A 16,619-nucleotide genomic window follows, 5' to 3' on the forward strand; every position below is an offset into this window, starting at 1 on the left:
AAGAACGCGGTCAGAATTCTCGGGATAATGACGGAGATAATCACTTCCATCCGAAAATCATTTCTCATGTGTTCCACAACAACCTAGCGTGCACGGCGAGGAAACGTCCCGCAAAGGGACAGCGGCCAAAAAAACAAATAATTGGATTTCTGATCATAACAAGAACAAGGCGGATCCAGTCCAACTCATAACGGGATCTGCCGATTCTAAACCCAATCCATGACATCTCATGGGAACTTTAACTTGTTGGTGGGATTCCAAGAGTCCATCCAAACACGCTCTCATAGGGGACAGTGCACCACCTAAAGATGGGCCCCACCATGTTCAATCTTCTTAAATCTGCAGATTTTTATCAGAATGGTCCCTGGTGATCCTGCCATGGAGGTCCTTGTTCAGGCACTTCCTGCCATAGGGTGACAAAGCTCTGCCCCTGTCCCCCAAACTGTGTTCCTGAGTTGTCACCCTGTCATATTCGCCTCCTGGTGGTAACTTCAAGCGCCGGAACGGACATACATTGTGTAGGCATGGTCCACCGCTAAGCGACACATCCTAAATACCCACCACACACTGTTAGTCTAAATAGAGACTGCTCCTACTTTACAATCTATCTCCTACCATCCAAACACGCTCTCAAAGGGGACAGTGCACCACCTAAAGATGGGCCCCACTAAGAGCCGGCCAACTTTAACTACCAAATGCCAGGTACTGTCCACCACCTCCAGGGGAACCCACCATACTAAAGACGTGTACGCCCGCACGCTATTGGGGTTGTATGCACAGGGTACACACCAGATTCTTCTGAACTGGGTAAAAGAGCCATGGCAGAACAGAGGACCCATCGTCGCCAGCAGCTTCTGCAATACGCACATTACACGAGTGGGAATGGTCCTACATTCAGGGTTAGGAGATTGCTACTAGACTAGGTTTAGAGGTACAACAGCATTGCCACACCTCATGTTCGGATCCCTTTTCAGAGGAATTTTACAGGTGGTGGAGAGGCAATATGACACCTTTTTTACCACCATAAATGCCACCCCCCCCCCCCCCCAAACAAGCCCCCAGAGCTATAGAAAAGCCCTTTACAGACATACACCTGTACTGTTTTGGATGGTACTATTGTTTTAGCGCCAGGGGTGGAGCTTAGTGCTGGGAGATATCAGCTTTTCAGTGCTGTTTTTAGATGGCACAGTGCATTATAATCGGACCTGCCCCCAGAGGCGTTGCTAGGGGGGTGCGGTCCACACCGGGTGACACCCGCTATTTGGGGTGACACCATCCCGTTTTTTTTTTTTAAAGCTGACATGCCCAGCCTGCCCTGTGCAATCCCAGCCTGCCCTGTACCACCCCAGCCTGCTCTGTGCCACCCCAGCCTGCCCTGTATCACCCAGCCTGCCCTGTACCACCCCAAGCAGCCCTATACCACCCCAGCCTGCCCTGTACCCCCCAAACTGCCCTGTACCACCCCAGCCTTCCTGTACCACCCAGCCTGCCCTGTGCCACCACAGCCTGCCCTGTACCACCCCAAACAGCCCTATACCACCCCAGCCTGCCCTGTATCCCCCCAAAAAGCCCTGTACCACCCCATCCTGCCCTGTACCACCCAGCCTGCCCTGTACCACCCAGCCTGCCCTGTGCCACCACAGCCTGCCCTGTACCACCCCAGCCTGCCCTGTACCACCCCAACCTTTCCCATGCCACCCCAACTTGCCCTGTGCCACCCTAACTTACCCTGTACCACCCCAATCTGCCCAATGCCACCATAACTTGCCCTATACCACCCCAACCTGCCCAATGCCACCCTAACTTTGCCTGTACCACCCCAACCTTTCCCATGCCATCCCAACTTGCCCTATGCCACCCTAACTTGCACTACACCACCCCAAACTACCCTATATCACCCCAACATGCCCTATACCACCTTAACCTGTCCTATACCACCCCACTACACCAACCTGCCACTATACCACTCTATACTACCCTAACCTGCCACTATACTGCCCTATACTATCATTTACAGGGGCTGGTTTGGGGGGGCGCCCCGTGCCCGTGCGCTGCCTGCTTGGTGCTGGGCAGCCTAGACAGAGGGGGGGGGTGACACCATGTTTTACCGCACCGGGTGACACCAACCCTAGTGACGCCACTGAGTGTTTCCATCGCGACTCCTCCATACAAAACAATCCTCAGCACTGAACATTGACAAAACTTTCCGTTGTTTTCCAACATCACAATACCAAATGGAAGAAGGTGCGAGCCGCTGACGGCGTTTGTACCGAGCGGTGACGCCGGGCGGAGTACGGAAATTGCCCAATAACTGCCCCTTAAAAAAAAATTGACATCACCCCTGGAAGAGCCGCCAATTCCTTCTAATAGAAGCTGCAGAATTATTTCCCTCGTCTCAGTTTTCTGAGTCATTCTTCCCGACTCGGAGCTCGGATTACCGCGTGTGAAGTGGCAGTCTTGGCACGCCTGGCGGCTGCGCTCCAGCGCTTTTCTTCCAAGCGAACGGCTCGGCGTGGACCCGGCGCACTCATAAAACAAGTCAGAGGCGTTTCTGAAAATCCCATTCCTTCATAAAACTCTCCTTATATATGTGATCCAGTCCTGAACCTTATATACGTGATCCAGTCCTGAACCTTATATATGTGATCCAGTCCTGAACCTTATATACGTGATCCAGTCCTGAACCTTATATACGTGATCCAGTCCTGAACCTTATATACGTGATCCAGTCCTGAACCTTATATACGTGATCCAGTCCTGAACCTTATATACGTGATCCAGTCCTGAACCTTATATATGTGATCCAGTCCTGAACCTTATATACGTGATTCAGTCCTGAACCTTATATACGTGATCCAGTCCTGAACCTCATATACGTGATCCAGTCCTGATCCTTATATATGTGATCCAGTCCTGAACCTTATATACGTGATCCAGTCCTGAACCTTATATACGTGATCCAGTCCTGAACCTTATATACGTGATCCAGTCCTGAACCTTATATACGTGATCCAGTCCTGAACCTTATATACGTGATCCAGTCCTGAACCTCATATACGTGATCCAGTCCTGATCCTTATATATGTGATCCAGTCCTGAACCTTATATACGTGATCCAGTCCTGAACCTTATATACGTGATCCAGTCCTGGGCCTTATATACGTGATCCAGTCCTGAACCTTATATACGTGATCCAGTCCTGAACCTTATATATGTGATCCAGTCCTGAACCTTATATACGTGATTCAGTCCTGAACCTTATATACGTGATCCAGTCCTGAACCTCATATACGTGATCCAGTCCTGATCCTTATATATGTGATCCAGTCCTGAACCTTATATACGTGATCCAGTCCTGAACCTTATATACGTGATCCAGTCCTGGGCCTTATATACGTGATCCAGTCCTGAACCTTATATACGTGATCCAGTCCTGAACCTTATATACGTGATCCAGTCCTAAACCTTATATACGTGATCCAGTCCTGGGCCTTATATACGTGATCCAGTCCTGAACCTTATATACGTGATCCAGTCCTGAACCTTATATACGTGATCCAGTCCTGAACCTTATATACGTGATCCAGTCCTGAACCTTATATACGTGATCCAGTCCTGAACCTTATATACGTGATCCAGTCCTGAACCTTATATACGTGATCCAGTCCTGAACCTTATATACGTGATCCAGTCCTGAACCTTATACACGTGATCCAGTCCAGAACCTTATACACGTGATCCAGTCCTGAACCTTATATACGTGATCCAGTCCTGAACCTTATATACGTGATCCAGTCCAGAACCTTATATACGTGATCCAGTCCTGAACCTTATATACGTGATCCAGTCCTGAACCTTATACACGTGATCCAGTCCTGAACCTTATATACGTGATCCAGTCCTGAACCTTATATACGTGATCCAGTCCAGAACCTTATATACGTGATCCAGTCCTGAATCTTATATACGTGATCCAGTCCTGAACCTTATACACGTGATCCAGTCCTGAACCTTATATACGTGATCCAGTCCTGAACTTTATATACGTGATCCAGTCCTGAACCTTATATACATGATCCAGTCCTGAACCTTATATACGTGATCCAGTCCTGAACCTTATATACATGATCCAGTCCTGAACCTTATATACGTGATCCAGTCCTGAACTTTATATACGTGATCCAGTCCTGAACTTTATATACGTGATCCAGTCCTGAACCTTATATACGTGATCCAGTCCTGAACCTTATATACGTGATCCAGTCCTGAACCTTATATACATGATCCAGTCCTGAACCTTATATACGTGATCCAGTCCTGAACCCTATATACGTGATCCAGTCCTGAACGTTATATATGTGATCCAGTCCTGAACCTTATATACGTGATCCAGTCCTGAACCTTATATACGTGATCCAGTCCTGAACCTTATATACATGATCCAGTCCTGAACCTTATATACGTGATCCAGTCCTGAACCTTATATACGTGATCCAGTCCTGAACCTTATATACGTGATCCAGTCCTGAACCTTATATACGTGATCCAGTCCTGAACTTTATATACGTGATCCAGTCCTGAACCTTATATACGTGATCCAGTCCTGAACCTTATATACGTGATCCAGTCCTGAACCTCATATACGTGATCCAGTCCTGAACCTTATATACGTGATCCAGTCCTGAACCTTATATATGTGATCCAGTCCTGAACCTTATATACGTGATCCAGTCCTGAACCTTATATACGTGATCCAGTCCTGAACCTTATATACGTGATCCAGTCCTGAACCTCATATACGTGATCCAGTCCTGAACCTTATATACGTGATCCAGTCCTGAACCTTATATACGCGATCCAGTCCTGAACCTTATATACGTGATCCAGTCCTGAACCTTATATACGTGATCCAGTCCTGAACCTTATATACGTGATCCAGTCCTGAACCTTATATACGTGATCCAGTCCTGAACCTTATATACGTGATTCAGTCCTGAACCTTATATACGTGATCCAGTCCTGAACCTTATATATGTGATCCAGTCCTGAACCTTATATACGTGATCCAGTCCTGAACCTTATATACGTGATCCAGTCCTGAACCTTATATACGTGATCCAGTCCTGAACCTTATATACGTGATCCAGTCCTGAACCTTATATATGTGATCCAGTCCTGAACCTTATATACGTGATCCAGTCCTGAACCTTATATACGTGATCCAGTCCTGAACCTTATATACGTGATCCAGTCCTGAACCTTATATACGTGATCCAGTCCTGAACCTTATATACGTGATCCAGTCCTGAACCTTATATACGTGATCCAGTCCTGAACCTTATATACGTGATCCAGTCCTGAACCTTATATACGTGATCCAGTCCTGAACCTTATATACGTGATCCAGTCCTGAACCTTATATACGTGATCCAGTCCTGAACCTTATATATGTGATCCAGTCCTGAACCTTATATACGTGATCCAGTCCTGAACCTTATATACGTGATCCAGTCCTGAACCTTATATATGTGATCCAGTCCTGAACCTTATATATGTGATCCAGTCCTGAACCTTATATATGTGATCCAGTCCTGAACCTTATATACGTGATCCAGTCCTGAACCTTATATATGTGATCCAGTCCTGAACCTTATATACGTGATCCAGTCCTGAACCTTATATAAGTGATCCAGTCCTGAACCTTATATACGTGATCCAGTCCTGAACCTTATATACGTGATCCAGTCCTGAACCTTATATATGTGATCCAGTCCTGAACCTTATATACGTGATCCAGTCCTGAACCTTATATACGTGATCCAGTCCTGAACCTTATATACGTGATCCAGTCCTGAACCTTATATATGTGATCCAGTCCTGAACCTTATATACGTGATCCAGTCCTGAACCTTATATATGTGATCCAGTCCTGAACCTTATATACGTGATCCAGTCCTGAACTTTATATATGTGATCCAGTCCTGAACCTTATATACGTGATCCAGTCCTGAACCTTATATACGTGATCCAGTCCTGAACCTTATATATGTGATCCAGTCCTGAACCTTATATACGTGATCCAGTCCTGAACCTTATATATGTGATCCAGTCCTGAACCTTATATACGTGATCCAGTCCTGAACTTTATATATGTGATCCAGTCCTGAACCTTATATACGTGATCCAGTCCTGAACCTTATATACGTGATCCAGTCCTGAACCTTATATACGTGATCCAGTCCTGAACTTTATATATGTGATCCAGTCCTGAACCTTATATAAGTGATCCAGTCCTGAACCTTATATTGGGTGGGTGGAACACGACATGGCCTAGTCCTAAATGTTGTCGACCTTCAACCCCTCCAAATATACACAAGTAATCCTAATCACTGGAATCTCATATGAGCTTTAACAGGTGATTTCAGAAAAAAGAAACTGATTAAATCCTCCCTCCGGCTCCTCCCCTTCAGTCTTGCACAGGTGTACCGGCTCCTCCCCTTCAGTCTTGCACAGGTGTACCGCCTCCTCCCCTTTAGTCTTGCACAGGTGTACCGGCTCCTCCCCTTCAGCCTTGCACAGGTGTAGCGGCTCCTCCCCTTCAGTCTTGCACAGGTGTACCGGCTCCTCCCCTTCAGTCTTGCACAGGTGTACCGGCTCCTCCCCTTAAGTCTTGCACAGGTGTAGCGGCTCCTCCCCTTCAGTCTTGCACAGTTGTACCGGCTCCTCCCCTTCAGTCTTGCACAGGTGTACCGACTCCTCCCCTTCAGTCTTGCACAGGTGTACCAGCTCCTCCCCTTCAGTCTTGCACAGGTGTACCAGCTCCTCCCCTTCAGTCTTGCACAGGTGTAGCGGTTCCTCTCCTGGACTGAAACGGCTTCCTCTGATTTTACTGCACACTGTGAGCTTCTCACAATGTGCATTAGAAGCTGCAGCAAGTCAAATAGAGCCCCGCCTCATTTCCTGGCTGGAGGACGTCCAGCATCATCTACCCCTTGATTAAGAGCCACCATGGCTGTCCACCTAGAGCAGGGGTGGCAAACACAAGGCCCAAATCCGGCCCGCCAGACCTTGCCATGTGGCCCGCGCAAAACGGTATGTCCGTTGCCACTAGTGGTGCAATGGATCGTTACCAATCCATGATCCGCGGAGCACACCGCTGCCTCGGCCTAGCTCCGGAGCGGTCGGCCATCTTGGTACACCCGGCTCTTATGATGGACGTCCCGGAGATCCAATCCCTGGACCGCGGGACGTGTGACGTCCATCATAGGCGCCACAGACTCCAGAAGGCGGCAATTACAAGCCTCCTCCACAGCATGCACATTGCACTGTAAAGATCCTGGCTCGGGCGGCTGGCTCTCCTCTCCTCCTTTCTGGCTGGCTGCCGTGACAAATGATGGGTGTATGTCAGGTAGGTCCATGTTACATGTATGTCAGGTAGGTGAAGTCATTGGCCCAGATTCAGTAAGCAATTGCGCCTGCGTAACCATAGGTTACGCAGCGCAATTGCTGACTTGCGCCGGCGTAACGAGTTCTCCTGATTCAGAGAACTCGTTACGCCGACTGCAGCCTAAAATCTGCGTGGCATAAGGCTCTTATGCCACGCAGATTTTAGGCTGCATTCTTGCGTTGACCGCTAGGGGGCGCTCCCATTGTGGTCAGCGTATAGTATGCAAATTGCATACTTACGCCGATTCACAATGTTGCACGCCCCCTGCGTACGCAAGTTACGGAGTTTCCGTACAGCATCTTTTGCCGGCGCGCCCTCGCAATTTACGGAGCTACTGCTCCGTGAATCGAGGGCAGCGCAAAATATTTGCGGGGGCGCAGGGCAAAATCGTTGCCCTGCGCCTCCGCAAATATAGCGCAGATCTCTTTGAATCTGGGCCATTGTGTATGTCAGGTAGGTCCATGTATGTCAGGTAGGTCCATGTATGTCAGGTAGGTAAGGTCAGTGTATGTCAGGTAGGTCCATGTATGTCAGGTAGGTCTATGTACAGTATGTCAGGTAGGTCTATGTACAGTATGTCAGGTAGGTCTATGTATGTCAGGTAGGTCAGGTCAGTGTATGTCAGGTAGGTGAAGTCATTGTGTATGTCAGGTAGGTCCATGTATGTCAGGTAGCCCATCCCATCCTATCCCACCCCACTATACCCCGTCCCATCTCATTCCATCCCATCCCACTCCACCCCCACCCCATGCCATCCTATACTACCCCATCTCGTCCCCATCCCATCCTACAGCCCCCCCCACCCCATCCCATCCACCCCCATCCCGATCCCATCCCACCCCACCCCACCCCATCCCATCCCAGGGTGGATGGGAGGATGGAAGGAGAGTGGAGGGTGCAGAGGTCAGATATTGCACACGGTCCATAGCATAGTCCTGTATCCTGCATTTCGTACGCAGCAAACTCCTGAACCCTGCGCTCCAAAAAAAACCAGTCTTATAGATACAACCGGCCCTTTGAGGGCAACCATACAGCTAATGCGGCCCCCGATGAATTTGCCACCCCTGACCTAGAGAATGAACACAAGGATCCGTCTTGGCGGCATCTGATTTGTTCCCATAATTCCCTTGTACGGCGGGGTGACCTCGGTGCCCCCCACACGTCCTGCCAAAGATCCAACAACGCCGTTCCATTAAAGTTGGCGTTTCCCGGGATCTTCTCATTTCCTCAGAACACAAACAAGATATCCATTTCAGAGTTCTGTTCCGTCTCGGGTCTCCTCGCCTCGCATGGAGTTGACTTTGGCTCCGGAATTTTCCCCAATTTCATTTGTTTACATTCTTCGCTCCGCCGGCTCCACGAATAGTTGGGAGTTTTGCCTCCAAGGTTTCAAATGTCTCCCGACTTCCCGAGTTCCTCAACAATCCGAAATCCGGTCATTGGGCAGCCAAATCCTCCGGGGGGAAAGCGGTTAAACAAGAATGACTCCAAAAGACTGAGAGGCATGATGGGACTTGTAGTTCCTCACTCCCTGCCCCGGTAACAACTGACCCCCGGAGGAGGAATAAAGGCGGAGCGCCTCCCGATGGGACGCAGAAATTGGCCAATTCCTGACCGCGGTTTTCCGGAGATAAAAAGAAAACACTGGGGTAGATTCAGGTAGCAATTACGCTGGCGTTTTCATATATACGCAGCGTAATTGCTAAGTAGCGCCGGCGTATCTACTTTCTGTATTCAGAAAGCTCAATACGCAGACTGTAGCCTAAGATACGACTGGCATAAGTCTCTTACGCCGTCGTATCTTAGGGTGCATTCTGCCGCTGGCCGCTAGGTGGCGCACCCGTAGTTGTCAGCGTAGAGTATGCAAATTGCATACTTACGCCGATTCACAAACATACGTGCGGCCGGCGCTCGTTTTTTACGTCGTTTGCGTACGTTGTTTTCGCCGTAAGGCTGCTCCTGCTATTTGGAGGCGCAGCCAATGGTAAGTATGGACGTCGTTCCCGCGTCGCGTCGTTTGCGTAACTCGTTCGTGAATGGCGCTGGACGCCATTTACATTCACATCGAAGCCAATGACGTCCTTGTGACGTCATTTACCGCAATGCACGTCGGAAAATTTTCCCGACGGAGCATGCGCAGTACGTTCGGCGCGGGAACGCGCCTAATTTAAATGATCCACGCCCCCTATGGGATCATTTAAATTACGCGCGCTTACGCCGGCCCCTTTTACGATACGCCGCCGCAAATTACGAAGCAAATGCTTCGTGAATGCAGCGTAGCTCCAGTAATTTACGGAGGCGTAGCGTAAAAACGATACGCTGCGCCGCCGTATCAGTGCGCGCCCCTACCTGAATCTGGGCCATTGTCTCTCACTTTAGTCACATAGAAGGCGACACAAGTCCAGCCGGTGATATTTTGTATCAAATTCTTCCCGCAATTTATCTTAATTTATATTTTTTTCTCCTCTGTAGGTTCATCGAAGGATCTGGTGGAGTCGTGCTGCGCCGCCGGTCAGCAATGGTCCATCGACCACGGAGAATGCGAGAACATGGCGCTCGATGCTTCCGAGGACTGCCGGTAATAAAATGTCCCCCCCCCTCCCCCTCTTATCTTTTCTCCTTATTCAAAAAATTCCTGATTTTCAGAGCCTGGAGAAATCGCAATCTGTGCCGAAACCCGCAATTTATCACCGAGATAAAAATTCATTCCCGAGGAAGCCGAGCGCAGCGGCGTCCAGAATGTGCGGCCCGCGGGATCGTTCATGTTCAACTTTTTTGTTTTATCGCTGAAAGTCCCCCCCCCCCCTCCCCCACCATAGGGGTCAGTGATGGGCAGGGAGACGGGGGGAGCGGACATTATTATTATTTATTTTTTAACAGATTTTTTGTTTTTTTTGCAAACTGGAAATTTTTGTCCTTCGCTGATAGGCTGCTCTGGTGGGCACTGATGAGGAGGCTCTGGTGGGCACTGATGAGGAGGCTCTGGTGGGCACTGATGAGGAGGCTCTGGTGGGCACTGATGAGGAGGCTCTGGTGGGCACTGATGAGGTGACTCTGGTGGGCACTGATGAGGTGGCTCTGGTGGGCAATGATGAGGTGGCTCTGGTGGGCACTGATGAGGTGGCTCTGGTGGGTACTGATGAGGCTGCTCTGGTGGGCACTGATGAGGCGGCTCTGGTGGGCACTGATGAGGTGGCTCTTGTGGGCACTGATGAGGAGGCTCTGGTGGGCACTGATGAGGAGGCTCTGGTGGGCACTGATGAGGAGGCTCTGGTGGGCACTGATGAGGAGGCTCTGGTGGGCACTGATGAGGAGGCTCTGGTGGGCACTGATGAGGTGACTCTGGTGGGCACTGATGAGGTGGCTCTGGTGGGCAATGATGAGGTGGCTCTGGTGGGCACTGATGAGGTGGCTCTGGTGGGTACTGATGAGGCTGCTCTGGTGGGCACTGATGAGGCGGCTCTGGTGGGCACTGATGAGGTGGCTCTTGTGGGCACTGATGAGGAGGCTCTGGTGGGCACTGATGAGGTGGCTCTGATGGGCACTGATGAGGTGGCTCTGATAGGCACTGATGAGGCGGCTCTGGTGGGCACTGATGAGGTGGCTCTGATAGGCACTCATGAGGTGGCTCTGGTGGGCACTGATAGGCGGCTCTGGTGGGCACTGATGAGGTGGCTCTGATAGGCACTGATGAGGTGGCTCTGGTGGGCACTGATGAGGTGGCTCTGGTGGGCACTGATGAGGTGGCTCGGGTGGGCACTGATGAGGAGGCTCTGATGGGCACTGATGAGGTGGCTCTGGTGGGCACTGATGTGGAGGCTCTGGTGGGCACTGATGAGGTGGCTCTGGTGGGCACTGATGAGGTGGCTCTGGTGGGCACTGATGAGGCGGCTCTGATAGGCACTGATGAGGCGGCTCTGGTGGGCACTGATGAGGTGGCTCTTGTGGGCACTGATGAGGAGGCTCTGGTGGGCACTGATGAGGTGGCTCTGATGGGCACTGATGAGGTGGCTCTGATAGGCACTGATGAGGCGGCTCTGGTGGGCACTGATGAGGTGGCTCTGATAGGCACTGATGAGGTGGCTCTGATAGGCACTGATGAGGCGGTTCTGGTGGGCACTGATGAGGTGGCTCTGATAGGCACTCATGAGGTGGCTCTGGTGGGCACTGATAGGCGGCTCTGGTGGGCACTGATGAGGTGGCTCTGATAGGCACTGATGAGGCGGTTCTGGTGGGCACTGATGAGGTGGCTCTGATAGGCACTGATGTGGAGGCTCTGATGGGCACTGATGAGGTGGCTCTGGTGGGCACTGATGAGGAGGCTCTGGTGGGCACTGATGAGGAGGCTCTGGTGGGCACTGATGAGGAGGCTCTGGTGGGCACTGATGAGGAGGCTCTGGTGGGCACTGATGAGGTGACTCTGGTGGGCACTGATGAGGTGGCTCTGGTGGGCAATGATGAGGTGGCTCTGGTGGGCACTGATGAGGTGGCTCTGGTGGGTACTGATGAGGCTGCTCTGGTGGGCACTGATGAGGCGGCTCTGGTGGGCACTGATGAGGTGGCTCTTGTGGGCACTGATGAGGAGGCTCTGGTGGGCACTGATGAGGTGGCTCTGATGGGCACTGATGAGGTGGCTCTGATAGGCACTGATGAGGCGGCTCTGGTGGGCACTGATGAGGTGGCTCTGATAGGCACTCATGAGGTGGCTCTGGTGGGCACTGATAGGCGGCTCTGGTGGGCACTGATGAGGTGGCTCTGATAGGCACTGATGAGGTGGCTCTGGTGGGCACTGATGAGGTGGCTCGGGTGGGCACTGATGAGGAGGCTCTGATGGGCACTGATGAGGTGGCTCTGGTGGGCACTGATGTGGAGGCTCTGGTGGGCACTGATGAGGTGGCTCTGGTGGGCACTGATGAGGTGGCTCTGGTGGGCACTGATGAGGCGGCTCTGATAGGCACTGATGAGGCGGCTCTGGTGGGCACTGATGAGGTGGCTCTGGTGGGCACTGATGAGGAGGCTCTGGTGGGCACTGATGAGGTGGCTCTGATGGGCACTGATGAGGTGGCTCTGATAGGCACTGATGAGGCGGCTCTGGTGGGCACTGATGAGGTGGCTCTGATAGGCACTGATGAGGTGGCTCTGATAGGCACTGATGAGGCGGTTCTGGTGGGCACTGATGAGGTGGCTCTGATAGGCACTCATGAGGTGGCTCTGGTGGGCACTGATAGGCGGCTCTGGTGGGCACTGATGAGGTGGCTCTGATAGGCACTGATGAGGTGGCTCTGGTGGGCACTGATGAGGAGGCTCTGGTGGGCACTGATGAGGTGACTCTGGTGGGCACTGATGAGGTGGCTCTGGTGGGCACTGATGAGGTGGCTCTGGTGGGCACTGATGAGGTGGCTCTGGTGGGCACTGATGAGGCGGCTCTGATAGGCACTGATGAGGCGGCTCTGGTGGGCACTGATGAGGTGGCTCTTGTGGGCACTGATGAGGAGGCTCTGGTGGGCACTGATGAGGTGGCTCGGGTGGGCACTGATGAGGAGGCTCTGATGGGCACTGATGAGGTGGCTCTGGTGGGCACTGATGTGGAGGCTCTGGTGGGCACTGATGAGGTGGCTCTGGTGGGCACTGATGAGGTGGCTCTAGTGGGCACTGATGAGGAGGCTCTGATGGGCACTGATGAGGTGGCTCTGGTGGGCACTGATGAGGTGGCAGCACTGATAAGTGACACTGATGATGGGGCACTGATTATCAGCACTGGTCGGCAATGTTGGGACTGATGTGTCTTTACCAGAAGTCGGCTATCGGCTTTCCTCTTCTATGGAGGCTTTGGTTGTCAAAAACTTTAATGGAGGCTTTGGTTGTCATAGACTTCTCTTAAGACTTTGGTTGTCATAGACTTCTATGTAGGCTTTGGACTTCTATGGAGGCTTTGGTTGTCATAGGCTTCTATGTAGGCTTTGGACTTCTATGGAGGCTTTGGTTGTCATAGACTTCTATGGAGGCTTTGGTTGTCATACACTTTTATGGAGGCTTTGGTTGTCATAGACTTCTATTAAGACTTTGGATGTCATAGACTTATATGGAGGCTTTGGTCTTCTATGGAGACTTTGGTTCTCATAGACTTCTATGGAGGCTTTGGTTGTCATAGACCTCTATGAAGACTACGGTTGTTATAGACTTCTATGGAGGCTTTGGACTTCTATGGAGGCTTTGGTTGTCATAGAATTCTATGGAGGCTTTGGTTGTCATAGACTTCTATGGAGGCTTTGGACTTCTATGGAGGCTCTGGTTGTCATAGACTTCTATGGAGGCTTTGGTTGTCATAGACTTTTATGGAGGCTTTGGTTGTCATAGACTTTTATGGATGCTTTGGTTGTCATAGATTTATATGGAGGCTATGGTTTTCATAGACTTCGGCTTTGGTTGTCATAGAGGCTTTGGACTTCTATGGAGGCTTTGGTTGTCATAGATTTCTATGAAGGCTTTGGACTTCTAGGGAGGCTTTGGTTGTCATAGACTTCTATGGAGGCTTTGGAGATGCTTTGAAGCACCTAGAATATGACACGGGGGATCATTTTTGAAGCAAAGCCAACACAACGTGTCACCAGGACTGTAAAGGAACCATTTCATTTAGTGGGAGGAGCTTTGATTGGCATTCAGAGCGTCCCCTGCCACACATTGAAGCGAGTGTGCCCGAGTATGCGCGTTCCTTTATATATAGAGAAGTGCATTCCATGTATCCGTCGGCTCGATAATCTCTGACTTCCCTTGGACTGGAACTATTGTAATGAAATACACGGCTGGGCTGAAGGGCGTTTCATTTCGTCTTCCAGTCGCTCGGTTATTTCTCGCCGCGCTGCTCTCGTTTTATTTCCTCGCGATTCCCCGGAGACTCCGCAGATGTTTCTGAGTTTCGTGCCGCAGACAATTTATCACAGAAAGAATTTCCAGCGCGTTCCGAGCGTCCGGGAACCAACATTCTCTCCCCTCACCCGCGGAGAGCTCGTTCCACGCTACAACGCCGCCGCCACCGTCTCTTATACACAAACCTGGAATTTCAATGCGACCGAAAACCAGCGCCGGATTTTTATTTTTACGACCTTCGATGTGAGCGAATGGAAAGCACAAAATTCACTCCGAAAGCTTTCCAAAACTCTCCGCCGGCTAATCGGATTTCCTCCTGTGTGCCGCGGAGCGCCGCGTCACCAGTTGTGTTCAATTATTTCTTCAACCCCCCCTCCCCCCCCTCCCCCCCAACTATGCACAAACCCCCCCTCCCCCCCCCCAACTAATCACAAACCCCCCCCTACCCCCCCCCCCAACTATGCAAATTGTAACAGAGGCCCTTTGTTTGTAAAACGGCGTTTACGACCCCGGCGGGCGATCGCAAGATCGGAGAAAGTGAAGCCCATCCTAATGAAGTCAACGCGGCGTCTGTTTTCAATGATACGGATGGGAAAGAAGGAAATGTTTATTACAATGTAACAAATAGAAATATTCCAATCCCGGGATCTTCAGTGTCCTGCGGACAGAACGCCGCGCTCCACGCCGCCGCACGCCAAACACGCAATTTCTTTCGCCATTTCGGCTTTTACTGTTTTAAAAGCAACACATTGATGTTAATAGGTCTGTACCAGGGATTCACCGAGTATGGGCACCCCCTCTCACCCCCCCTCTCTCTCTATCCCCACCCCCCTCTCACCCCCCCCCCTCTCTCTCTATCCCCACCCCCTCTCATCCCCCCTCTCTCTCTATCCTCCCCTCTCATCCCCTCTCTCTCTCTATCCCCACCCCCTCTCATCCCCCCTCTCTCTAACCCCCCCTCTCTCTCTATCCCCCCCTCTCATCCCCCCTCTCTCTCTATCCCCACCCCCCTCTCACCCCCCCCCCTCTCTCTCTATCCCCACCCCCTCTCATCCCCCCTCTCTCTCTATCCTCCCCTCTCATCCCCCCTCTCTCTATCCCCCCCCTCTCTCTATCCCCCCCTCTCATCCCCCCTCTCTCTCTCTATCCCCCCCTCATCCCCCCCTCATCCCCCCCTCTCTCTATCCCCCCCTCTCATCCCCCCTCTCTCTCTATCCCCACCCCCTCTCATCCCCCCTCTCTCTCTCTATCCCCACCCCCTCTCATCCCCCCTCTCATCCCCCTCTCTCTCTATCCCCCCCTCTCATCCCCCCTCTCTCTCTATCCCCCCCTCTCATCCCCCCTCTCTCTATCCCCACCCCCTCTCATCCCCCCTCTCTCTCTCTATCCCCACCCCCTCTCATCCCCCCTCTCATCCCCCTCTCTCTCTATCCCCCCCTCTCATCCCCCCTCTCTCTCTATCCCCCCCTCTCATCCCCCCTCTCTCTCTATCCCTACCCCCTCTCATCCCCCCACTCTCTCTATCCCCACCCCCTCTCATCCCCCCTCTCTCTCTATCCCCACCCCCTTTCATCCCTCCTCTCTCTCTATCCCCACCCCCTCTCATCCCCCCTCTCTCTCTATCCCCCCCTCTCATCCCCCTCTCTCTATCCCCCTCTCATCCCCCTCTCTCTCTATCCCCCCCTCTCATCCCCCCTCTCTCTATCCCCCCCTCTCTCTCTATCCCCCCCTCTCATCCCCCCTCTCTCTCTATCCCTACCCCCTCTCATCCCCCCTCTCTCTCTATCCCTACCCCCTCTCATCCCCCCACTCTCTCTATCCCCACCCCCTCTCATCCCCCCTCTCTCTCTATCCCCACCCCCTCTCATCCCCCCTCTCTCTCTATCCCCCCCTCTCATCCCCCCTCTCTCTATCCCCCCCTCTCTCTATCCCCCTCTCATCCCCCTCTCTCTCTATCCCCCCCTCTCATTCCCCCTCTCTCTATCCCCCCCTCTCATCCCCCCCTCTCATCCCCCCTCTCTCTCTAACCCCCCTCTCATCCCCCCTCTCTCTCTATCCCTACCCCCTCTCATCCCCCCTCTCTCTCTATCCCCACCCCCTCTCACCCCCCCTCTCTCTCTATCCCCACCGCCTTTCATCCCCCCTCTCTCTCTATCCCCACCCCCCTTTCATCCCTCCTCTCTCTCTCTCCCCCCTCTCATCCCCCCCTCTCATCCCCCCTCTCTCTCTATCCCCCCTCTCTCTATCCCCCCCCTCATCCCTCCTCTCTCTCTATCCCCCCTCTCATCCCCCCTCTCTCTCTATC

At 52.0% G+C, this 16,619-nt stretch overlaps 1 protein-coding gene across 1 annotated transcript in view; it reads left to right on the plus strand.

Moving 5' to 3' along the window:
- Positions 1 to 16,619, plus strand: part of FBLN2 (fibulin 2) — a gene marked incomplete at its 3' end in the record, with an annotated part of 49,529 nt that overhangs the window by 12,837 nt on the left and 20,073 nt on the right. The window contains 1 exon segment of the mRNA XM_040358667.1: positions 9,920 to 10,025. Coding sequence (XP_040214601.1) covers positions 9,920 to 10,025 — 106 coding nt within the window.

This window comes from Rana temporaria, chromosome 7 (assembly GCF_905171775.1).
Source record: "Rana temporaria chromosome 7, aRanTem1.1, whole genome shotgun sequence".
NCBI lineage: Eukaryota > Metazoa > Chordata > Amphibia > Anura > Ranidae > Rana > Rana temporaria.